The 27138-nt window shown below is 34.2% G+C and overlaps 2 protein-coding genes and 1 pseudogene across 2 annotated transcripts; 2 read left to right on the forward strand and 1 right to left on the reverse strand.

Annotated features, from left to right (window-relative positions):
• Positions 1-1440: 1440 nt before the first annotated feature.
• On the reverse strand, positions 1441-3358 carry LOC120206589 (annotated as a pseudogene).
• Positions 3359-13548: 10190 nt separating this feature from the next.
• LOC120206709 (eukaryotic translation initiation factor 2 subunit alpha homolog) lies at positions 13549-16150 on the forward strand. Its single transcript, XM_039206291.1, has 7 exons — positions 13549-13987; positions 14850-14906; positions 14989-15075; positions 15153-15299; positions 15384-15488; positions 15708-15806; positions 15895-16150. The coding sequence occupies exons 1-7, from the start codon at positions 13616-13618 to the stop codon at positions 16048-16050; spliced, it is 1023 nt and encodes a 340-aa protein (XP_039062222.1). The 5' UTR covers positions 13549-13615; the 3' UTR covers positions 16051-16150.
• A 7536-nt stretch (positions 16151-23686) lies between these two features.
• LOC120206708 (geraniol 8-hydroxylase-like) lies at positions 23687-25319 on the forward strand. Its single transcript, XM_039206290.1, has 2 exons — positions 23687-24622; positions 24692-25319. Exons 1-2 carry the CDS (start codon positions 23717-23719, stop codon positions 25301-25303), a joined length of 1518 nt encoding a protein of 505 aa, XP_039062221.1. The 5' UTR covers positions 23687-23716; the 3' UTR covers positions 25304-25319.
• Positions 25320-27138: the final 1819 nt, after the last annotated feature.

A 27138-nucleotide genomic window follows, 5' to 3' on the forward strand; every position in this document is an offset into this window, starting at 1 on the left:
AGTCGAGAAATAAATTGTCGTTGAGAGAACTCCGACAAAGGAGACTCACGGATGATTGGTATCAGAGTTGAGGTGGTGAGAAGAATCCTTTACCCTCTCGAAAGAACTAGAGTTATCTGTCGTCGGCCCTCATGACCCTAATAGAAGAAAGAGAGCATGAACGAAAAAAATCCTAAACAATAAGTTCGAAAAAAATGAATATTTTCATGATTTTCATCTGTTTTGTTGGCTTTATTCATGTTTTTCATTAGAATGGGGGAGATTCGATTTATTTTTTTAGGGGTTTGAGTTTTTTCATCCATTTTGTCGACTCTGCATGTGACCAACTCCCAGCCATGCATGCCTGGTTTTTCCTTTTTTTCTTTTCTGGGTTTTTGTTTGGTTTCTGAGAAAATTATAGAAAAGGAAGAGAGTTCGCAGCAGGTTTCAAATAGTTTCTTTGAATTATATGGTAAAATAGTATTCAATGAATACATTTCATTGTTTTATCGGATTAGAATTTCCGTTTACATTTCAATCTCATAAAAAGAACTCAATTTCAGAGTGATGATTGATGTGTTTCTTTGCTTATTTGAAGGATTTGTTTACCTGATAATGATAAGGCTTCAAGACATTTCCATGAAGCAAATGGTGAGTCCAAGTAAAACATATGTGAAACTCTCTGCTAGATTTCTTGTTACTGTATTGGTCTCATCCTTTTCACCTTAGCCGGTGCCCCCAACGTCTCCGGATTTTAGCATCATCGATATTATAATGATTTCGGGTGCCTTGAACAACTAACTGCGGCATCCTTGCGTGTATGGAGTGTTGGGGTTTGAAGCTATGGCCACATTCATCGGTCAAGTGTCGCTTTTATCGCTCGTACCTGTCTTCGGTGCTGCAACGGCTGCCATGGTAAAATACCGTTCTTATAATCTCTTTCGATATATCGGTTAAAAGAGCTGTCCCAGAACTCTTTCATGATCTCATCTAGCTGCCAGATTTCTTGTTTCATCTGCCTGCGGATAACAACTACTAGGAAAGCTGCTACACATAGCCATGGGAATCATTTTAATGATGTTGCCGGATAGTAAACCGGCACCCAGGATTCCGACATCGAATGTAAACGCCGAGCATCATCCGGAAACCTCTTCCAAAGAAGCTGAAAGTGTAGAACTTGAAAATGAAGAGAACAAGCCCTTGCCCTGATCAATAAGGTGAAAATTTTCATCTTTTTCTGTTTATTTCCTTACTGAACCCACTGCATAATAGGCTGCATAATGGATAAAGTTATCGATTACCGCTACCATGTTACTGCAATGTCATTCTAACTGGTTTTTTCATCGGAAATTCGGAATTTACGAACGAATCGAAAATGTTTCTCTCATGTTACATTGCACCTTTTTCTTATCCCAACCGAGACCTTCAGTTATGCCCAGCAGTATGGCCAATCTCTGTATAAACACTTTCTAGCAAGCTAGTGATAATCTAAGTGATGGTGCAGTAGGAATAGGAGTGCAGGATGCCCAACGGTTTACTGACTCGGTCACCTCGTGATCAAACTGATCTAACTCCCCGAGACCGATTGTGTGATTCCGTTTACTACGAATGCCTGGAATCCGGGATCCGTCCTCCCTTACGAAGTTCTGTTTTTTGTTCCATGGGATCCGAAGCATCCGATAATATAGATAACTTCACTAAGTTGGATTCTGTGGAGTGAAAGAGAGAACAAGTCAGCATAATGCTACATTTGATACTCGTCGATTCCATGGCAAGAACGAAATGTAAACGAATACCTCCGTGTTCGTCACTCGTTTTCGATGTCTTGGCGTTTTGTGGCTCAACAGCAGATATTGAGCTGAAGAAAGTAAAACTCGGCATCGATGGAATCGGAGACGAAAACATCTCTGCTGCACAAGGACTGCCACTTTCAACAATGAAATAAAAAGATGACTTGCCATTAAAAGATGCAATTGATTCATCACTAAAGCTATAATCTTGATTTCTTTTGATAAGCAGTGATCCATCACTATGGCTATTGTGCTTGTTTGCTTCTTGAGCCAATTCTCTGCAACCCTCCACCCATGGATGATCTGTGAAGAGCAGTAACTTCGATATCAGTATCGGTCGGGTGCAACTCGGAATAACGTCGATGGTGATGGGTCTACTTACCGAGAACCTGAGCAGCGGAGAGCCGCTTAGAAGGATCGATACAAAGCATTCCGATGATCAAATCCCGGGCAGATAAAGAGATGTGATCCCAAGGATCACTGGGGAACCTTAGCTCAGCAGCTCTTACAGCATCAAATATCTTTGATTTAGTCTTCCCACCAAAAGGAGGCATTCCACTTAAAAGAATATACAAAATAACACCAGCACTCCACACATCAGCAGCTTCATTGTATCCCCCTGTTAAAACCTCTGGTGCTATATAAAACGGGCTCCCAACGGTTCCGTGCAAGATCCGCGATTCCTCACCTTGTTTGACGTAAGTCGCGAGACCGAAATCCGCGAGTTTGATAGGAGACGGCGACGATTTCGTCGATAAGAGGATGTTTTCTGGTTTTAAGTCTCGGTGGACGATGCCGTTGTCGTGACAGTACTTGACTACTTCCATCAAATGCTTGAACAGATCACGAGCATCGGACTCGGAAAACCTTCCGTGCTTCTCAAGCATGTGGAAAAGTTCACCTCCTGCGCATAACTCCATGATCAGGTGCACAGAGTCTTCATCTTCATAGACTGCTTTCAAGTCCACAACGTTAGGGTGACCCGATAACTTGGTCATTATTTCTATCTCGAGCTTAATGCTGCACAAATCGTCTGGTGTCACCAACCGATCTTTAGCGATCGACTTACAAGCGAAAACATCGCCGGTTAGCTTATCCGAACAGACCCGAATCACACCGAACTGTCCCCATCCTAATTGCCCTCCGAGAACATACCGATCTCGTAGATTCGATATCTGTGTCGTGTCCAAAATCGTGTTCGTAAGGCTTCCGGCCTTATAACAGTTGCAGAACCTACCTGCGGGGAGGTGGATGTTTCCGACAGCGGCAATTCCCATTCCAATTAGGGACAAGGAAAAACTACAACTAGACAAACTAATACTGAGTTAACATGTTTTCCTTCTCAGTTCTGCAATCTAATCCATGGATTTGCAGAAATTTCTTGGACCAGGCAACACCAGGGATTATTGGTCCGCTATCAGAATAGTTGCCGTTATAAAGGAATAAATGTGTCGTCCGAAACGGTTATTGCACAACCGTGTTATCCGACGGCAATAGCATCCGCTATTGTTGCAATGGCGAAACCACAACCGCGATTTAAATAGCCGGACAAGACATCAAATGTCTGAAGACAACCTATTCACCAAACATGAGCTTCTTAACGACCTGCAATGTAAGAAGATACAATTTTGAATTTCAGACAACTTGGTTGAATCTAAACTGGGAAAGAAGGCGAGAAAAACAACGTAGTTCACAATAATAACCCTAGAAACTACCAAAAACAACAAGAAATCCCTGAAAAAAAATTACATGAGATAAAAGAACATGAAGTTGGGAACTTTTTAGTTTTTCAATATAAACAAAAAAATGCATCAAAAGAACACACATTTCCCAATCATCTTGAACACAAGGAAGCACTTTCTTTTTCAAGGTGGTGTTTTTTTCTGTAGTTTTTCTTTTGTAGTTCCAACAAAGACAAAAAGAAAGGACAGGATATGACCGGCAACCCAAAGGAACCTGATTCCGAGTTCATGGAACTCACCACATGAACTCGCCACGCGTCCCATTACACGTTGTTGGTGACCTGGGTCCCACGAATTTCTTGACCTTTTTGGGACCAAATTATATATATATATATATATATATATATATATATATATATATATATATATATATATATATATATATATATGCATGTTTATAAGGTTAATGGTGCCTCCACATGCTGGTTATAAGCTAATCAATCGGCAAAATCAACGAGATAATGCGTTGAAATTTTTTTTTCATGAGATAGTGGGATCGCCAGATTAATTGCTCAGGTTGTGTCCTCTACAGTCCCGGGGGTAGGTCGCCATGCACGCCCAACGACCTATCAGCACGCCCAGAGCACGCCCAACGACCTCCATGCACGCCCAACGACCTCCATGCACGCCCAGCTCGCCAAAGGTCACCATGCAGTCCATGCTTGGACTGAACAACGTTGGGCCATGCAGGATAGGTAGCCATACAATCCTCTCCACTTGCAGCTGCTCAGGAGAACCTATTCCTTCTGCTCCTCGCGTGATTCCTCTTACATCTGCTCATGAGACTCATGCATGCAGCTGTAATAGCTGTATTATTGCAGCATGATTTGAGCTGCAAAGTGTCATAGCTTCGTGCCCTAGCTTCTAGCCATAGCTGCTCCCTCATGCCATAGCTTCGAGATTGTTCACTCTTGTTATCATAGCTGTATTGGTGCAGCATAAAATCAGTTGTGTTGTATTATTGCAGCGTTCAACGGTTGAAAAATTTATAGCTTTCAACGTGAATTATACAGCTCAAATTGATTGCTGCTAACCAACCATTGAAATATCATTATATATTGGATATGAGGGGTTTAGGTAGAATCATAAGAAAGAAAGAAAATTTGGCGAGAGAAAGGAAATGAAAGGAAAAGAAGAAGAAGAGGAAATGGAGATAAAGGCTCAAACATCGTTTGTGAGGTAATTTTTAATTGTTTAATTTAGTTTATTAATATGAAATTATGAAATAATTAGTTTGTTAGTTTAGGGTTTAGGATAAAACAGAAATTTAGTTAATTAGTTTGTTAGTATAAATTATTAGTTTGTTAGTTTAAGTTATATTATATTAATTTGTTAGTTTAAGTTATATATTAGATTATATAAAAAATTAGTTAATTAGTTTCTTAGTTTAAGTTATTAAATGTAAAAAATATTTAATTAATTTGTTAGTGTGTTTAAACGTATATTAGGTTGTTTGTTGAAGTTTAAGTTAAAATATTAAAAAAGTTAATTAGTGCTTAATTAGTTTGTTAGTTTGTTATTTTAACTAAATTATATTATAATAAAGAAATAGTTTATTAGTTTAAGTTATATTATAATATATTATATTATATAAATTTAATTTTTTTAATTTATTGTTGTTTAAAGAAATAATTTTTTTACACGTACAGAGCATTATTCCACAACATTTTTCCACGTACATATTGATTCGAAGAAAGAAACAATAAAGGAAAGGAAAGGAAAGGAAATGAGCAACAACTTTTTCACGATTGTCCATTATAATGGACAGATTATGGAAAATAAGATCGGAGTAGTTTTTCAGTCTGAAAAACCAATAAATATGATGTTCAAAAAAGACATCACATTTATAGAAATGAAGCATAAGATAGAAAGAAAAATTCGAGTTGCAGTTGATGGTTTGAGGTATAGGTTTATGATATGCCCCAACCCAGTCAAATATGCTGCAGTTCCACTTGAAGAATATGATGATATTGGAACCATGGTTCGATTACATGAGTTAACTAATATAGCAGTTATTGAGTTATTTGTTGATGTGCATAACATATGTGATGTTCCTGGGTCATCAAGAGGTGTGGCTCAAAATCCATCTGAAATGACTTTATATAGTCAGTTTGAGGAGCCGACATACAGGTTCTCGAACAGTTTTATGACACTATTGGAAAGTGTAAATGAAGTCGGGGGGACATCTGCAACAGAAGAGTGTGAGACGAGAAACATACCGGAATTGGTTGTTGATATTGACGCTGAAAATCGATGGGGAGAAATTCATGATGATTCAAGCGAAGATGAAGAAACCGAAGAACCCGTTTTGGGCGGCGACGAAAATATTTTTGGTGGAGGTGCAATTGATGAAGTTCCGGCACCGTATGAAGCTACTCCTCACATGTACGAGATAGACTATGATGCGATGAGGGCACCTGAATTCCCAGACATGCCACATTTACCTCCATTCCAAATGACTGCATCATTCGATAATTCTGGTGAATTTTTAGTTGGGGTGCAATTTAGAGGAAAAAATGAAGCTACCATGGCGATTAAAGAGTACTGCATAAAATGCCATGTTGATATCCATGTTGCAGAGTCCAACCAGAAAACCCTATACGCGAAGTGTGTAAAATATGGCCTAGAGTGCAAGTGGAAGATCAGAGTGTCGAAAAATCAAAGGCACGATGTTTGGGTCATCACGAGGTACAATGGTCCGCACACGTGTTTGCGAAACTTCATCGAACAAGACCACCGACTATTGGACTCCGATGTAATATGTGAATACGTGAAGGCGATGGTTGAAAAGGATCCAAGGATATCTTGTTCAGTGTTAGCTGCATCTATTCGAAGCCAATTTGGATATCAAGTAAAATATGGCAAGGTGTGGAATGCGAAGATGAAGGCAATGAAGCTGACGTATGGAGATTGGGATACATCGTACAATGAGCTACCACATTTGCTACAAGCAATGAAGCGATTTATCCCAGGAACCATAGTGAAGTCTCAAACCATGCCCGCATATGACGAAGAAGGTCAACTTCTGCCAGGGAAGAAAATATTTCATAGACTTTTTTGGGCATTCAAGGCATGTATTGAAGGATTTCCATTTTGTAAACGTATGATCCAAGTAGATGGTACGTGGCTGTATGGTCAATATAGGCATGTACTTTTGATGACAGTTGCTCAAGATGGTGAGCGAAATATCTTCCCAATTGCATTCGCTATTGTTGAGGGAGAGACAACAGAGGCTTGGGATTTCTTTCTGACCAATCTACGTCAATATGTCGTTCGTGAAGATGGAGTTTGCTTGATATCCGATAGAGGAACGGGTATTTTGGCGGCAATTGAACGACCAGGAAGTCGTTGGATACCTCCGTATGCATATCCGACATATTGTATCTGTCATATTGGCAAGAATAGTATCGACCAATTTCATAACGCACACATTCGTAACGAGATAGTCAGTATGGGTAAGTTTTATTTTCAATATTTGTGCATTTTTTACATGGTTTTTTTAATTGCGGTTTAACACAGTATATTATGAAACAGGATACGAACTACGTCGACCAAATTTTGACAAGAGATTGGAGAATTTGAAGGTATTTTACGATGATCAGCGTGTTTGGAAGTGGGCTTCAAAAATACCGCGGAAAAAATGGTCACAAGCATACGATGAAGGTCGGAGATACGGACATATGACCACAAACCTTGCTGAGGCCATTAATTCGGTACTAAAAGGTACACGCCATCTCCCAATTGCGAGCGTGATGAAAGAGACGTACTTTAGATTGGCTAAAGTTTGGTCGGACAAAGGCAAAGAAATAGAGAGTCTTATAAATAGAGGTAAAACTTGGGCTCCTACAGTGGTGGAATCAATGGAAGCAAATGAGCGATTGGCAACATCAATGGTTGTTCATAATTTCGACCAAGTTGGTCATACTTTTGTCGTGTCGTGCATACGCTGTAACGTCGGAGGAGAAGACCAAACATTTAGAGTTGATTTACGACATAAATGGTGTGATTGTGGTCGTTTTCAGGCATGGAAATATCCATGTGCTCATGCAGTCGCAACATGTATGTATGCTGGTGTAAGCGCATACACTTATGTTGATGAGTGCTTTCACTTACGTAGGATATTAAATGTCTACAGCTATGAGTTCAGACAGATACCAAATGAATCATATTGGCTCAGAAAAGATCATGACGAATGGCTGCCAAATCCAATGCTTCGCAGAAGTCCAAAGGATCGACCTGAGTCCACTCGTATTCATACCAGTATGGATTTCCATGCTAGAGAGAGAGGTCAAACAAAGAGATGCGATTTATGTAGGGGTGAAGGCCATTCAAAAAACAATTGTCCTAATTTACCAAGATATAGGCCTCATCATTAGTAATGATATATGTATTTCTATGAATTTCTATGTATTTATAAGATTTAGTAATGATTAGTAATGATGAAATTATTATTAATATTTAATTATTTAATAGTAATTTGATAGTAATGATTAGTAATAATGAAATTATTATTAATTAGGTATGATTTGATAGTAATGATTTAGTAATGATTAGTAATAATGAAATTATTATTAATTTTTAATGATTTGATAGTAATGATTAGTAATAATGAAATTATTATTAATATTTAATGATTTGATATTAATGATTTAGTAATGATTAGTAATAATGAAATTATTATTAATTTTTAATGATTTGATATTAATGATTTAGTAATGATTAGTAATAATGAAATTATTATTAATATTTAATGATTTGATATTAATGATTTAGTAATGATCAGTAATATTGAAATTATTATTAATTTTTAATGATTTGATAGTAATGATTAGTAATAATGAAATTATTATTAATTTTTAATGATTTGATATTAATGATTTAGTAATGATTAGTAATAATGAAATTATTATTAATTTTTAATGATTTGATATTAATGATTTAGTAATGATTAGTAATAATGAAATTATTATTAATTTTTAATGATTTGATATTAATGATTTAGTAATGATTAGTAATAATGAAATTATTATTAATTTTTAATGATTTGATATTAATGATTTAATAATGATTAGTAATAATGAAATTATTATTAATTTTTAATGATTTGATATTAATGATTTAGTAATGATTAGTAATAATGAAATTATTATTAATTTTTAATGATTTGATAGTAATGATTTAGTAATGATTAGTAATAATGAAATTATTATTAATTTTTAATGATTTGATAGTAATGATTAGTAATGATTAGTAATAATAATTTATTATTAATATTTAATGATTTGATAGTAATGATTAGTAATGATTAGTAATAATAATTTATTATTAATATTTAATGATTTGATATTAATGATTTAGTAATGATTTGATAGTAATGATTTACGACTTGAACAATGAACAATGTTTGATTCAATTAACCATATTTTCGTTACATAACTAGTAATGAAATTATAATAATGATTTGATACTAAAAATCATTATAAATATGTCGAATTTGTTAATATTTGAAAAAACTAGTCTAATGTCAATATTAAATTTGTAACAAATAACAAACTAATTTACAATTGTTGCCGATGTCGGGGTGTTGTTGAATGATAATGTTGGGGCGGACGTCTGATGCGTTGTGGCCGTTGCGGTTGCTCAGGAGTATGGTACCCATCCTCCTCATTCGTTGGGGGCATTTGAACTGACATGTGTTCAAAGTCATACGTCGACGAAAACATGGGAGAGTAGATGGATGCATCAGGCTGCACAAACTCTGGTATGTATGCATCGCCGAACGGTTGTGGTGCGCTATTATCCACATCGGTCATTTCCGCTTCAGGTTGTTGAGATGAACTCTCACTCCCACTTGGTAGAGAGTATTCAGCTTTACCAAATCTTTTCTTAAACCTCAAAAATTGTCGCCTCTCTACAATTGTTGTCAAGAATGGCTTTCCATTATCCAAAAAATAAGCAAGGTAAGCCGAAGTCTCAAAATTAAAGTCGTCGTCTTGAATGTCGTCAAGAGTTGGCATGAATGAAGCCCTATTGTTCCAAGCATTAATGTAGATTGCATGATTCTCAACCCAATTAACATTTTCTTTACGACGACCATCAAATCTGTGCAGCTGGTCATGCGTCTCAACCCAATTCACCTGACGACGACCATCTAAGATTTGGAGGAGGTCATGATCCCATGGACTCCGCGGAATAGGTTGGTGGAAGTGGAATTGCCTCAACACTCTATCCCCAAATTGGATCTCAACAAACGCAAAATTGATCAATGGTGTAACAGCACACCAATATTGAAACCCATCTAAAATATCGTGCGGTATCAACGCAAGTATTTCTTCATTCATGTATGGTCTCCAATTAAACTGTAAAATTACAAAAACAATAAAATTTATTTAAATCAAATAATATAGTTAATTTAAATAATAATTAAAAATAACAGATTATACATACCTCCTTTTTTGCCTTAATGTCGATCTTCAGCCTGAACTCTTTAATGTTGTTGTGCACCAACCCCGTGCCTTCAATTTTATGCCTCCATCTGTATATCAATCAATATAAAAATATGGTCATTTTTATTTTATAATTAATATTTTATATTAAAATAGAGAATTCATATTACCTTCCGGCAAGCGGAAAGTCAACCGCAGTCCGACTAATCGGTGTCAAAAACGGAAGTCTATGCCAAGCCCATGACTGTAGCAGCAGCAGACATCCACCGATTTCTGTTGTATTATTATCATTCACGACTAATGACGCCTTGCACATCTCACGATACAAGAACGCCAATATCGCCGATCCCCAGCTATATTGCCTACTATTCTCAAAATTTCTTAAAAAAAGAAGATATTGAGTGTGAACATAACTACCGGATTTATCCGGCATTAAAATACCCCCAATCAACTGTAATATATATGTTCGTGTTGCATATATAATTTCGTGCTCCGTACTATTTGGTTGAAGCTGAAATTCATTCTTCAACCATGACAACCTCACACGCCACCCTTTACACTCTGGTGGTACGGGCGTTTTCCCAAGAAACAAGCTACAAAGTTGTGCCACATTATTAAACTCATGTGACATTACCACTGGCATCCCATTTGTTTGGACCCCGAGCTGCAATGACACATCCTCTAGAGTTATGGTACATTCGCCACACGGCAAATGAAACGTGTGCGTTTCTGGTCTCCAACGCTCAATCAAGGCACTGATCAAATCTGGGACCAACTTGTAATCTCGCACAAATGTTACATACCAAAATCCAGCCTCCTGCAAGTTTTCTTCTATCAATCTATGTGGCTTGGGCACTTTATGTAGCCGATAACGAAGGACTCGCTGCTCGTCCTCCTGCAATTAAATATTTCAAAAAATTTATCACAATCATAAAATAATATTCAAATATTTATTAATTATAATTCATTAAACAAATATTTTATTCACCATTATTCCCAAATGACTTGAAATATGTTCATTGTCAAGTCTCAGCAGTGGAATTTGGTCAGCCATTGGAATGAATCTGTACAAAAGTAAACAACAATATTTAAAAATTCATTTAATGTAACTAATATAATCTAACTAACTAACTATTTTACAACACAACAAAAAAATTTAATATAATAACTTATAATATATTAAACTAATAAACTAACAAACTAAACTTTTTAAAATATAAATTAAACGTAAATTTTCCCTTAAACAACTAATAAACTATTCTTTAATATAACGTTAACTAATAAACTATTCTTTAATATAAATTAAACTAATAAATGATTTTTAATTATAATTTACTACTAAAAAACTAATTAACTAATTTTTTATATAATATAAATTCAACAAACAAATATAACTTAACTATTTAACTAACACAAACTAATTACATATTTTTTATATATAACTAACGACTAACAAACTAACTAAATATTTTTATTAATATGTAACTATCAAACATGCTAATTACATAATTTTTTATTTATATATGATATAACTTAAACTAACAATAATATTACTTAAACTAACAAACTAATTAACTAATTTTTTGTTTTACCCTAATTTATAATAATAAACTAATTAACTAATAATTTATAACAATAAACTAATTTAAATAATTATTCTTTTATATAACTTAAACTAATAAACTATTTTTTATTATAATAAAACTTAAACTACTAATAAACTAATTTTTTATATAATATAAATTCAACAACCAAAATATAACTTAACTATTTAACTAACTACAAACTAATTAAATATTAGACTAACTAACAAACTAATTAATTATTTTTTTTAATATATAACCATCAAACAAACAAATTAAATAATTAACTAAAATTTTGTTTTAACTTAAACCATAAACTAACAAACTAATAATTTAAAATAATAAACTAATTAAAATAATTAAAAAAAACTTACCTCGATGTTGTGCTCTCCCTTTCTTCTTCCTCCTCTTTTCTCTGCTATCTTCTCCTTTGCTATTTTCTCCCTTTCTTTCTCTCTTAATTGCCATCCATCCAATATATAATACAACAACCGGTATTGCTTCAATTATAGGTGGCCGATTCACGTTCATGGACTGCAATAATGCAGCAATAAGTGCTGCAATAATGCAGTTGATTTCACGCCCATGTTGCGGCAATAATGCAGCTGATTTCACGCTGCATGGGAGCAGAGACGCAGAGGCAGCAAAGTGGGGCAAAGGCATAGGTCGTTGGGATCCCTTGGCGACCTACAATGTCGCTGGGATGCCCTGGCGACCTACAATGTCGCTGGGATTCCCTGGCGACCTACCCACGTTGCATGCATGCACGGCCATGCAGAGACTCCAACCTCGCCCAGACACATGCCACGTTGCCCTGCAGAGACTCCACCTCGCCCAGGGCCATGTCTAAACCACCAACATTGTTCAGTCCAAGCATGGACTGCATGGTGACCTTTGGCGAGCTGGGAGTGCATTGCATGGTGACCTTTGGCGAGCTGGGCGTGCATGGAGGTCGTTGGGCGTGCTCTGGGCGTGCTGGTAGGTCGCTGGGCGTGCATGGCGACCTACCAGGTCGCTGGGCGTGCATGGCGACCTACCCCCAGGACTGTAGAGGACACCACCTGAGCAATTAATCTGGCGATCCCACTATCTCGTGAAAAAAAAATTTCAACGCATTATCTCGTTGATTTTGCCCTAATCAATCATTGCACGTGTCAAGATGGGGTAATTTTAATATAGGTTTAATATAGTTATACGAGTAAAAATAAATAACTAAGATTAAAATAAAAAAAATATAAAGATATTTATTGAAAAAAGGAGTCGATCTCAACTATTTATTTGATTAAAAAAATTAAATAAAGTTTGAGTTATAAAATAATATTTGATTAACTCAAACTTTTTTTTTGGTTATCTTCCATGTTCTCAAGGTTTTATTTTGACAAATTCGGACTGACAAGTCATACATCTAGCTTTCCAGCGAGATTTTCTACATACACAATGACTAGAATTCGAGATCTGCTTAAGGAATATCAAACTGCTTATCATTCGAACCAACCTCGTTGGTACTCAAATTTTTCCAGTTATTAGTGGATTGATTTTCAAATTTAAGCTGACTTCTCAACTCTGCATGATATATGCAAATCACATATAAAAAATATTTATATCATATATAGTTGCATAAGGTCATTTAAATTAGAATCGATTAGTATTGTAACTTTATAAATATTTACAATTAAATTTAAATATAAACTAGAATAACTCGACTCAATTGACTTGAAAATTTTAAATAAATTTGAGTTATAAAAGTATAACTTGTCAACTCGATTAGCTCAAAATTTTTTAATTTCAACTTGATCAAATGCTCACCCGTGTCCCCTGCTAATCACATAGAGCTTGCTTGATAATATTTAAATAATTAAGTGATTGTTTTGATAAAATTAAAAGATAAGTAATTAAAATAAAAATTATTCATAATTAAGTGGTCATAACTGTAATTTACCCTAAATTAGGAGAATCTCATTTTTAGTGTTGATAGAAAACGACATATCTTTATCACTCGTGAAGCTCGTCTTAAAACCCTAATCTTCAAACACGAAATCCCAAAAACTCAAAGATCCAAGCCAGATTACGCGAGGATGCCGAACCTCGAGTGTCGTATGTACGAAGCAAAATATCCCGAAGTGGACATGGCGGTGATGATACAGGTGAAGAACATCGCCGACATGGGGGCGTACGTTTCTCTCCTTGAATACAACAACATCGAAGGCATGATCTTGTTCTCCGAGCTTTCCCGCCGTCGGATTCGTAGTGTCAGCAGTCTAATCAGGGTCGGCCGAACCGAGCCGGTGATGGTTCTCCGTGTCGATAAGGAAAAGGGTTACATCGATTTGAGTAAGAGGAGAGTTAGCGAGGAAGATATTCAGGCTTGTGAAGAAAGGTACAATAAGAGTAAACTTGTTCACTCTATCATGCGACATGTCGCCGAGACTTTGGATATTGATTTGGAGGTGATTTCTTCTTCTTCTTTATTCCTTTTGATTTCTATTATTGAAACTGGGGGGTTAATTTGATTGCTATGTTTATGGAGCTTAAAATTAATAATTTGGGTATGAAGAATTTCTAAAGCTTAGCTATGGTTTATTGGTAATGAATTGGAAATAAATTTGTTGTTCTTCTCTTTTGATTGATTGAAGGTAATTGGTCACTATTTCTTTGGGTCTTTTGTTCTGAAATTTGGTTCATCGGATTTAGTGTTGATCCAAAAATATTTTTTAGGGAAACAAAATTTCAGTGTGGCACAATCAGTAAAATAGGTAATTAGCCTAATAAAACTGTGTCCACTCTAGGAAATGCATCGATCTTCCGCTGATCGGATTCGGCCAATATGATTATACTAGGGTACTTGTTAACTTATATGGATAATTGTGTGTGTTTTTATAGCAGAAATAGAACAACCAAAAATGAACGATGATTTCCTTAGTGTAGTTTTAGTCTAAAATGCGGTAGTTTGGTGACTTTCAGATAGATTTTTACCTAAGTTTCTGAGGGAAATATTGAAAAGCCGGCAACTTGGGTTATGATGTATATGAAACCTGTTACTTTTTTTTTCAATTAAGAAAAAAGTTGAGAATTCAAGGATTAATGTGAAGGTTTCAAAGCTTGTGAGGTGAGTGCAATGAGTATCTGTATGTTTTAATCATCTAGAAATAAGAATTCTATGATCAAGCTGAAGATTTCAAAGCTTGTGAGGTGAGTTTAATGAGGAGAAGCAACAATCTGTATGTTTCATTCATATTATCTAGAAATAGCCGGTATTAGAAGGATTTTGTCATCAACTTGCAACTCGCTAACACTTATCATGTCTGACAGGAATTGTATGTTAAAATTGGGTGGCCTCTATACCGGAAATATGGTCATGCTTTTGAGGTCTGGAACTGTCTTCTCTTGAAGTTTCGTTTCATCTTTTATCACAGTATTAGTTTTTTCTTTTAAAAAAAATGCTTTTCAGGCTTTTAAAATCATTGTGACTGATCCTGATACTGTCTTGAACACCCTCACTTGTGAAGTCAAAAAGCCCGGCCCGGACGGACAGGAGGTAAATTTTCAATTTGTGAGATGCATGAAACATTATTTGTTCAGCAGATTTAAGTCTCTAATGATATCTCTCTTTAGGTGACAGAAGTGGTTCCTGCTGTGACTGAGGAAGTCAAAGATTCATTGGTGAAAAACATTAAGAGAAGAATGACTCCTCAGCCTCTGAAGATTCGGGCTGATATTGAAATGAAATGTTTCCAGTTCGATGGCGTTCTTCACATTAAGGTACTGTTTGCTGAAATTCTCTCTCTATATCTCTCTCTCTACTCTCTCTTGTTGGTTCATAGATATTTGTTGTCAAATTTGCAGGAGGCCACGCGCAAAGCCGAGGCTGTTGGGAATGATGACTGTCCTGTTAAAATCAAGCTTGTGGCTCCTCCACTTTATGTTCTTACCACTCAAACTCTTGACAAGGTAAGCTTAATGTGCCATGTGCCTAACACGCCTCACAAGTTGCTTTGGGAAGCATTCACATGAACATGCTATGGTTTTACGAGTTTGTTAATCTTGTTGACCACTGTAAAATTTTACCCTGCTGGAGTTATCACCATTGACACTTATTTACATCATTATATTTATATGTTGATATTTCCCCAACATATTTTTGTGTCTGTTTAAATTTGTATTGATCAGGACCAAGGAATAGCTGTCCTCAATAAAGCCATTAAAGCTTGCACCGAAGCAATAGAGCATCACAAGGGAAAACTTGTTGTCAAGGAGCAGCCTAGAGCGGTGATGGTCTATCCCTTTAATTTCCAATTTACTTTCTCTCTGTTTTACATCCCTTCTCCTGAGAGTCTCGAATGGTGCATTGATTTAGGTGAGTGAACGGGACGATAAATTGCTCGCCGAGCACATGGCTAAGTTGCGTAACGATAACGAAGAGGTCAGTGGTGACGAAGACAGCGAAGAAGAGGAAGACACGGGGATGGGAGAAGTTGATGTTGAGAATGCGGGTCCCGGGATAACGGAATAACATTGCTTCATACATGAAGATGGTACTTCCCTATTCTTTGACAAAAACTTGTTTTATGTTTTGACCCCCTATCCAATGCGATATACAGAACCACCTTGTTTGAGTTTTATTGAGTAATGCAATTCTCTTTGGTTCAGATCTTTCCCTCATGAGTTGGGGCAGATTGTATGTTCTCAGGTGTTGTCTTTGAGCTTGAATAATGGGGGATTTAGATTATATTAGAGTCGGATTATCATAATTATTATTGGATTTTAACATCTAATTTTTTTATTATCTAAATTCACATTTCTTATGCCGGTAGAGAAAAAAAAACATTTAAATTCATTATTATACAGAAGTGTTTACAGAACCATAGTCAAGCTACTGGAAATCATCTATTCTGCAAGGTGTACTAAACCGATTTGTCAAAGAAAATTAAGTACTAAACGTGTTTTACCAGATGATATTAAAATAAAACAAAAATTAAATATTAGGTATGATTTTGAAATAATTGAAAGTTTAGGTATTAAAATTGATCAAAATTGATAGTTTAGATATAATAATAAATTTAATATTTTTTAAATTTTATAAATTTACTCATTTTAACGTAAAATTTTGTGTTCTTCCATACCTGAAATAAAGTTTTTTTTTTTGAGGAAAGTAAGAACTTATATTCCAATGGCATCAGTGATTACAATTTGCTTAATACATTCTGTTTCATCTAGGAAAAATCAAATCGGATTGGGGTTCGATAAAGCCCATTAAGCCGGCGTGTGTGCTATTCTATTTGCTTCCCTACGAACATAGTGAATTTTGAAAGTAGAATTAGCATCAAGGAGGGAGCGAGCCTCATTAAGCAACAATCCGATTGTAGAGAGGTCCTGGGTCTTGTTTAGAATCTTGTTGGCCAGTCTATTTACCACCGAGATAGCATCTCCTTTGATTATGACATTGCTCCATCCATTCTCGACAGCAAGTTGAACACCCTGAGAAAACGCATAAGCTTCCATTCTCGAAAGAATCATTGTTCACAGTTACAGGCACAATAGCAACCAATGAAAACTTTGCAGGCAATCATTCTGAAAAGAATTTTTTTTAATCATCGTTATTCGATTTATTGATCGACTATTCTGGAGCATGTTTTTATAGAGATTCATGATACTGTGACTCTTCCAACTCAGTTAACTTCATTTACAAACACTAAGATTAAAATTTCTAACTTTATTTCAAGGATTTAGTGTCTCATTCCACTAGATTTATAAGGTGGAAAAAGACAAAATTGACCCAAAAAGCCAGTCAGGTAAAAATTTTGGCTCATTAGGCCATCTCCAAAATTAATTTGGGATCTATGACAAATGTCACAGTGCAGGGAAAATTCGTTATGTCGACATGATGAGTTTGCCCAAATAATATTTTTTATTCGAACTCGTCACTTCCAAAAAATATAATTTTTTATTAGATTTTGTCACGTTGGAGTGACAAGTTCCAATAAAAAGTATATTTCATTATAACTCGTCATGCTCATGTGATGAGTTCCAAATCATTGTAACAAATCACGTGATGATATTGTACGCGATGGTATCAAGTGTGTTTATGTTTTTGTTTATGTTGATGATATTGTGATCACTAGTGATTGTGACTATCTCGTTGAGGATATTGTCAGTATGCTTGGCAATGAATTTTTCTTAAAGGATCTTGGTGAATTGAGTTTTTTTCTTGATCTTGAAGTTGATCGTTGTGAGGGTGCCTTGATGTTAAGCCAACGGAAGTATATTCATGAATTGTTAAAACGTACGAATATGGGTGTTGCTCGGTCTGGCTCCAACGCCAATGTTGCCATCTCCCAAGTTATCTCGAGCTCGTGGTCCTCCTCTTGATGATCCATAGTTGTATTATAGTGTGGTGGGTGTATTGTAGTTCTTAACCTCCAAGTTAGTTCTTAAAATATCTAAACAACAGTACCAAGAAGCATAATTCTCACTCTCCATAGCAGCATATGCAATAGGATAGATGCAATCATTTGTATCAATCCTTACAGCTGCCAACAAGTATCCATGGAAAAATCCCCTTTAAAAAAGAAACCATCCAAGTTGATCATCCTCCTACGTCCAAATTTGAACCCATCTTTGCATGCTTGTGGACACACACACAACCTCTGAAACAATCTACAATCTAGATGAGCAATTGTTGTTGTTCTAGGATTTGTGACTCTCAACTCTTGCAAGTAGTCATATATTTGTTGCTTATGTGGGTGTACTATAATATGACACGTAAGAATGTGCAAGTATACACAATCGAACAAGTAATATAGTAGTGAGTGAGTATCGTCTCCACAGGGATTGGAGGAATTTCCAAGTTAAGTTAATGCACTAAAACTATAAACTCTAATGTATAGATATGTGGCAAAGTGGGAAGTATGGAGTTTAAAATGTTGTAACAAACATTGAAGTAAAGTCAAAGAATGCTAAGGTAAATTGATTGAGAATTCGGGTATGAAATAAGATAACCTGACATTCTCACACAAAAAAACTACAATGGGGATAAATGGTAAGATTTACTAAGGAATCCTAATGATTTATGCCTTATGTGAGTATACTACTCGACAGAGTTTACTAAAAGTGTTTAATATCTCAATAACACTATTTATTTAGGGAATACACCTAATAGGTTCATATAAAGTTAATTATTTTATGCATTGTTTACTAATAAAAATAATCCAAAAATTATATTTATTTATTTTAAAAAAATTATAATCCACACATTCTTAGTCAACAATAAATCAAAACATAATAACATCTTATAATCCAAAATCAAAAAATCAAAAGAAAGAAAATAAGATGAAAAATTACACTAAAATATATCTTAATTATTAATTATAATTTAAATCAAAACATAATAACATCTTATAATCCAAAATAAAAGATAAAAGATAAAAAAAAATCTACCAAGAATAAGTGTGACAAAGAAAATGATAAAGCTTAAAATGGTTCACTAAGGGGCAGAGAAATTGGTTTAATACTAATGCCCCTATCATATTAAAGCATCATAATCAAAATGTGTAGTCTCAACAAGCACCGAGTTACAAGTTCTAGAATGCAATCGATTAGTTCATCACACACAATTGAAACAAACAACAAGAATAAAAGATAAGCTCATTAAGCGTAAAACTCGGATGAAAGGTTCAATTACTAAGTCATGCATCCAATTCAATCAACGAATTCATGAAATTACCAAGAAAAATTTACATAAACTAGTCATCCATGCTATCTTCCATCCTAAATTCAACAAGAACAAGATTGAATTCGTAAAAAAACACAAAGAAATTAAATTAAACTATACGTACTAGGCAATGCACCCAATATCTCTAACGTGGTTAAATGGTTAAACCCCAAATTCCATTGTGTTTTAAATGTATGTAAACACTTACAAGAAAGGACACCAATACCAAGGACGTCAATCAGTTCGAATTTTGGTAAACCCACAAGCTACTGCAGTTCCAATGGGGTTGTGTTCATGGAACAAAATTTCCAAGGACAGGAAGTTGCACCTTACAAGGATGATCTTGAGTTGTTGACGCAAAATAGAGGCAACGCCATGCAACATCTTGCAAGGATGATCTTGAGTTGTTGGCGCAAAGCAGAGGTAACGTCGTGCAGCGATACAAAGAAGAAGGAAATTGCTGACGAGACTTGTTCTTGATTCTTGATCTGGCGTGAATTCCAAAAATAGAGTAAAATGGAGTGTTTGTTGAGAGAGAAAAGAAAGTAAAAGATTTTAATCTAAGTAAAATGAAGAAAGAAATTAAAAGATGAAAAGAATTCAATGTAATTAAATCATTCGCAGGCTTAAGCTTTGCCTCAATTCCAATCGATCATTGAATAGGATTTTAGCTTCGAATTCAAGTCAGTTACAGTCTACATGGCCCAATCCCTGCAACTTGTTTTATCCTCAATTGACCCGATCATCCAAAATCAATTTTTAGATATCAGTCCTTATGTGGACTAACTGCGACAATCGCTTGTTAATACTAACTCCGTTTTAGTTCTGGAAAAACCCGAATCAGATTGTACCGTCTCAATGAGAATCTAACCCGGTTTCAGTTTCTCTTAGCAGATCATAACTAAGTGTGTTCACAGGAAGTCGAATGTGCCACTGGCCAATCATTCCTTCCAACTATTAACCGAAACCGCTATTGATCCAACGAGCTCTTTTTGAAGTAAAGTGTTTTTTATTATAAAAGGATGATCGATTACCAATCCTTGATTTTAGAAAACTAAAAATGTAACTCGAAGGGTATGAGGTGCTTTTCAATTCTCACGTTAGGAATTAAATCATCGCTTTAGACTTTGGCTATAGAAATAATATACTTAAGGGTCATAGTTGCCCTATAGTAGACCAAATTTATCGATTTCTCCCCTATTGTATTTTAGCATCAACTTTGTCTTGTAGTTGTTTAATTACATTAATTTATACCTTTGACCGTGTTGACTAACAGAACCTATGAATGCCAACTGTTTCCACCTCAGATAATTTTACTGACGTGGCAATAACGAAAAAAATATTATTTTTTAAGTAAACAATTACGGGCAAAAATAAAAAAAAAAAACCCAATTTTTTTTATAATCCCTAAGAATACGAAGATAACAAACAAATTCTCAAAATCTATCTCCAACCCAAAAATACGATTGAATACTTTCCTGGGATTTTTGTTCATGCCCGTCTAATTACTTGTTCACTAAAAAAAATTATATTTTTTATTATCGCCACATCATCAAGTTGAAACGTCAGCAAAATTATCTGAGGTGGAAATAATTGGCGTCTATATCAGAAAAAAAAACAGTTCTGTTAGTCAACACGGTCAAAGGTATAAATTGATGTAATTAAACAACTTCGAGGGTAAAATTGATACGAAAATTTGATAGGACGAAATTAATAAATTTTGTATACTATAGGGGCAACTGTGACCCTTAAGCCAAGATAATATTTATACAAAAATTATATAATTTCTAAATTTAACATTATAATAAATTGTATAAAATACGTGGAAAAAATAGATTAACCTATAAAATTTTGTAAATTTATAATAATTTAAACATTCACAAAAATATTAGAATGTTAGATTTCCCGTTCTTCATAATTATATAAAACAAAGACTTAATACTAAAATAAGTGTCATCTATGCTTAAAATCTTGAATATGTGCCTAAACTATTTTTTTCACACATCCCGGAGCATAACGTACCCATTTAGGTACTTTAGTACTAATGGTCGTTAAAAAATTCCGTTAAACGACCCATGTCACAATCTTAAAATTTTATTTTTTTTTAAAAAAATAAAAATATCATTAAAAAATTAAAAGAAAAAAAGGTACCATTTTTTTAATCGGGATTTTAATGATGTGTGCAAATTAGTTATGGTATTAAAGAAGTTATTTAAAATTGGGACCAATTTTTTGGGATAGGGTTAAATTATGATAGGTAAATATCGGTGTAAAAACCCATTTAGCCCTTAATATTTGCAAATTTTATCAAGTTGGTCCTAATTTAAAAAAAAATCAATATATTTAACCCTCTGCATGTCAAAGCCATCCTTCAGAGATTCGAATATGTTGAGTCTTTGAAAAAATACCTTTCAAATACGTTTGTAACAAGAAATACATTTTGCATACGTGATCGAAAATAATAGTAATCTAAATTTTAATAAAAAAATGCTAAAATAAGCAATATTTTTTAGACGAAACAAATATTGAGTTACTCGAGATTCACTCGGTCAAAGTTCGATAAATACTCGAGCTCGAGTGTTCTTAACAAACAGAAACAAGCTACTTGATAATTGACTCGAAGAACTCGTGAGCTGCTCGAAAATATAATATATTAAGATTTTATTTAAAAAAAATATTAATAATATTAATATTTATGTGTTGATTTTTTTAATAATGTAGTGTAAGATTTTCATATATTTAAAATTAAGGTTCGAGTTTGAGTTTGATTTCAATCGAGTTTAATTTTAAAAAAAAAATTCATTTCAAGTTTTTTCGAACTTCAATTGAACATTTCGAATTCGAACCGAGTTTGAAAACCAAATGCCTTTTCTTTTGGTATTACGTGTAAAAGCTTCTTAACTAATACCTATTTCTTTTTACAAATTTAATACCTAACTTTTTTTAAGATAAATTATAAGATTTATATTTTTGTTTAAATTTTTGTATATGTTATCTTATATATTCTCGTTTAAATTTTGTATATGTTATCTCACTGAATTCTCAAAAACATAATAGTTGGTCATTTTTATTTTTATAAGATATAGTCACCGAAGATTGATTGCTATTAGACTTTTAACGGATTATTGACATGATACACTGAATATATATTTTTAACGGATTATTGACATGATACACTGAATGTATATTTTTAACGGATTATTGACATGAAACACTGAATATATATTAAAAAGGGTAAATTATATGATCACTGATATTTGAGTAAATTTTTTTGTTCTCACTTGAAATTTAAAAAATAACAAATTAATCAAGATCATTTTACAGTATATGTCCCATAATGATCCAAAGTCGCCACCATAGTCGAATTATATCTTTCGATCAACGAAAGCTTTCGGTTTCCAATTCTACGCTCTAAAAATGATTGCAAACTTGTAGTCAGAGAATCTAATAGAGGCTAGATAATGGTATAGCGGCCACTATAATGCAGTCGTGGCGACATCCGATACCATTATCGCGAAAAATAGCAGCGTACAACAGATTCACACCAATAGTGGGGGTTGCGGCCACAATTTAACGGATAGCGGACAATCAAGAGGATAATGTGCCGTTATTACGTTATTTTATCACTATTTAAAAAAAATTAATCAACTCATTTGAACGATTAATCCAATCAACATTCATCTCTTTTTTATCTTTCTTATACCCCTGGAGGTATTTAAACAGTTAATCCGATCAACAATCAAAACGAATTCTCTAAAATTGAATTTACCAAAAATCACGACACATATGTATGTTGGTCTTCAATCACTCAATGAATCTATGCTTAAAAGATTATATTTAAACACTTTAAAAAATTTCATATAAATATAATATGATATTTGAGAATATAATAGAAAAAACTTATCGACTTTGAGTTGTTAAAGATAGTTATTAAATTTGATCAAACTTATATCAATACAACAGTTATATTTGAGAAATATTTGAGATAAAAAATCGTCATTAATTATCGTAACAATATGAGTTTGATCAAAAAAAAAATCGAATAATAGTCAATATTGTGGTGAGAATGAATAATTTTGAAGACAATTTATAAAAATACAAGTATTGAAAGAAATGGTAGGTGGAGGGGCATGGTAAAGGAGCATAGGGATTTTGTCGCGGACTTGGTGAGAACATGCACGTGTTTATTTTAAAATTCGAATTTCTTCAATTAGTTATTTATCTTATTAATGATGTTAATCCTAAAATTTTTCGTATCCATCCTAAAATTTAAATTTTTTTCTGTTAGTTATTCAATTTACGAACAATACCCATTCTAAAATCTTATTTATATCCACTCATTTAAAAAATTTAAATTATTAATATATATATATATATATACCCATTCTAAAAAGTATGAAGGATATTTTTAGATCGTGCATGTGTATACATATATATCACATGGCTCTAGTCGTTGGGGGGAGAGAGCATGGATTTTTTTACAAGTTGCTTGCTTTGTCTGCTATTGACTTGGCTCCTTCTTCGAGCTTTCAACTCAGTCAGAAACGGAAGTAAATCAAGTGATGAAAGCAAGCTCCCACCTGGTCCAAGGCGGCTGCCAATCATCGGCAATATCTTCGATCTCGGCGATAAACCCCACAGGTCCTTGGCTAAACTTGCTCAGATCCATGGCCCCGTTATGAGTCTCAAACTCGGCAGTTTGTTCACCGTCGTCGTTTCATCGGAAGCCACGGCCAAAGAGATCCTCCAGAAACAGGACCTCATCTTCTGTAACCGGACCATCGTGGATGCTGTTCGAGCCAGCCAACACTCTGAACTCGGGCTGCCATGGATACCCGTGTCGCCGCTTTGGAGAACTCTTCGCAAGGTATGTATTACTCATATTTTCAGTAAGCAAAAACTAGACGGCAATCGATACCTACGTCGGGACAAGATTCAACAACTGATTACTAATGTTCGAAAAAGTTGTCTTAAAGGTGAAGTAGTTAACGTAGGCCAAGCTGCTTTCGATACTACGATTAATTTGCTGTCCAACACTATTTTCTCTATGGATTTGGTTGATCCAAACTCATCTATCGCTCGAGAGTTCAGGGAAACAATCAGGGGGATCATGATAGATGCAGGGAAGCCTAATTTGGCCGATTATTTCCCTTTGCTTCGAAAGATTGATCCTCATGGTATACGTCGTCGGGTGAGTGTTCATTTCGAGAAGGTACTTAATCTTTTCGATAAAATGTTCGACGAAAGACGGCAAGCAAGAAAATCTCAGGAATCTATTTCTACTCTATCGAACGATGTTTTGGATACCCTTCTCGACATTCTTGAAGGCGGATTCGAGGAGTTCAATAAAACTCATGTGTCCCATTTGTTATTGGTAATCTTTTTGTCTTTCTTTTTGTTTTGGTAAATGTTTGGTCTTTGGTTTAATCATGTCGTATGACAGGTTTTATTTGTCGCCGGAACTGATACAACATCGAGCACATTAGAGTGGGCAATGGCGGAACTACTTCAAAACCCACATGTTTTACTTAAAGCGAAGAAAGAGCTAGAACAAGCAATCGGCAAAGGAAATCCGGTCGAGGAATGTGACATTCATCGTTTACCATATTTGCAGGCGGTCATTAAGGAGACCTTTCGAATGCACCCGGCTGTCCCGCTGTTACTCCCTCGTCGAGCCGGCTCCGATGCCTATCTTTGCGAGTTCAAAGTTCCAGAGGGTTCACCAGTGTTGGTTAATGTTTGGGCCATCGGTAGAGATCCGAGCATTTGGGAGGACCCCAACAGGTTCACGCCGGAGAGGTTTTTGGGGTCCGAAATCGATGTCAAAGGTAACGATTTCGGACTCATCCCGTTCGGAGGCGGACGACGGATATGTCCGGGATTACCTCTGGCGAATAGGATGTTGCATTTGATGTTAGGGTCTCTTATAAACTCCTTTGATTGGGAACTTGAAGGTGGAATCTCACCAAATGAGATGAACATGGAAGAGAAATTTGGGATCTCACTTCAGATGGCACAACCTTTACGTGCAATCCCTCTTCTTGTTTATAAATAAAGATATTAGTCTTGATTATCACAATAAATGAAATAATATAATAAAATATAATTATTGTTATGTATGCGATCACATATGACGATTAATCATTGGTATTTGATTTATTGACCGATTAATCCAGATAGTGTACTGCAGAGTCGAGGGCGACTCTCTCAACCCAATTTGCTCCATTCGCAAACGTATCTTAAATACATTTATTTATTTTTGTTTTGTCCTTCTAATTATAGAAAACTTTAGATATTGATTTTTATCGTTAAAAAAATAATAGAATTATTTTTATGATATTTTTATATTTTAATGATGATACGATATTATCTTATGATGAAACGTTAATATCACTATTAACTTTTAAACAACGAATGACAAGAATAAAATCAAAATTAAACGTTTAATATGATTTTGAAAAGAAATAGTTAGACGACCAAAATTGAATAAATGTGATAATTGAGGTCTTTATTTATGCAAAAAAAAAATCTCTATTGGAAGAGATTAACAAGAATTAATAATGTTTACGTTTCAGTGATCAAAACTTAATACAATAATACCATAAATAAAAAAAAACTTAAAATTTTAAATTTAATAGAAAAATATATAAATATTAAACAAAAATGATTAATCACATAATTTACCTTTAAATTAAAATGTGAAATAGAAATAAGCGACTTATAAATATATCTTAAATACATTTATTTATTTATTTTTGTTTACTCTGCTTTCTCTCAGTCTATTTTTTTTAATATTTTTTTTATCATTTTATCTTTGATTTTTTTAATTAAGGACGATATTAATTTTAATATTAATTATCGACCATCGAAGAATATTAGTTCTTTTTTCCTTATATTACCTCTTTAATTTTTTTTTCATTGAGTTTTTTTATTTTTTGAATAAGAATTTATGTTATTGTGACATGATTTTTCTATGCTCTTGTGATACGCGTTTCCTTTGCTCTTGTGACACGATTTCCGTAGTTTTCGATACGTTTTTCGCATACATTTGCGGCCGTTTTGGTTCTCGCAAAAAAACATCACGACATTTATTTACTTATTAGTTAGTCGGTGGTCACTTATAGTCATATCACCTCTTTTGGTAAAAGGTTGTTTGCCGATGTAATCAGAATTGTATAGCGAAACAGCCTGTCAGATTATTTGGTTCGCTCTCCACTCCTATATCACTTAGTCAAGCGTCTCATTCGACAGAAATAAAAATTTTGTACAAAGGCTATTGCATTTTAATATTGATCGTCATTTTCGATAGAATATTTTAATTTTCTTCGTGATTTTAGGTTTATCTTTACGATTATGTTGTCTTCCACTATAAGTATAAAATATCTTACACGGTTGCATTTGTCTTCTTACTATTTTTTTATTGATTAGGTAATGACTAATGGATTACATTTTGACCCACATATTAATAATGAGTAAATCAATTCTTATCCAATCCATAAACAATTAAGTCCCTCTATTTAATTTTTTTTTATCTTTTTTTGTCAAATGAGTCGTGAAATTATAAAAAAAAAAATCTATAATTAAATCACTCAATTGATCAATTGTAACAACTAAATCATTGTACCATTAAATCACAAATGAATATGGAATATTTTAATCATGAAAATTCTTCGTATCTAAAAAGTTACAATCAAGTCACTCAATTAATCGATTATAGCAATTAGGTCACGTGCAATAAAAACCTAATTGTATTGATCATAATGGCACTGATACTCCTAATATAACTCTTGCCTGTCTATCAAAAAGACAACTATCCATTGTGGATAAAACTTGAGAGTACATTGATCAATTTAATAATTTAACCATTTCTTCTTTACCAAGTCAGTATTC

This window comes from Hibiscus syriacus, unplaced genomic scaffold (genome assembly GCF_006381635.1).
Source record: "Hibiscus syriacus cultivar Baekdansim isolate YM2019G1 unplaced genomic scaffold, ASM638163v2 tig00013960_pilon, whole genome shotgun sequence".
Lineage (NCBI taxonomy): Eukaryota > Viridiplantae > Streptophyta > Magnoliopsida > Malvales > Malvaceae > Hibiscus > Hibiscus syriacus.

Bases quoted from the DNA above. Each gene is read 5' to 3' on its own strand.
- LOC120206708 (XM_039206290.1), top strand. From the start codon at position 23,717: ATGGATTTTTTTACAAGTTGCTTGCTTTGTCTGCTATTGACTTGGCTC. The intron at 24,623-24,691 runs GTAATCTTTTTG...GTCGTATGACAG, and splicing joins ATGTGTCCCATTTGTTATTG to GTTTTATTTGTCGCCGGAAC.
- LOC120206709 (XM_039206291.1), top strand. From the start codon at position 13,616: ATGCCGAACCTCGAGTGTCGTATGTACGAAGCAAAATATCCCGAAGTG. The intron at 15,300-15,383 runs GTACTGTTTGCT...TCAAATTTGCAG, and splicing joins ATGGCGTTCTTCACATTAAG to GAGGCCACGCGCAAAGCCGA. The intron at 15,489-15,707 runs GTAAGCTTAATG...TGTATTGATCAG, and splicing joins CCACTCAAACTCTTGACAAG to GACCAAGGAATAGCTGTCCT.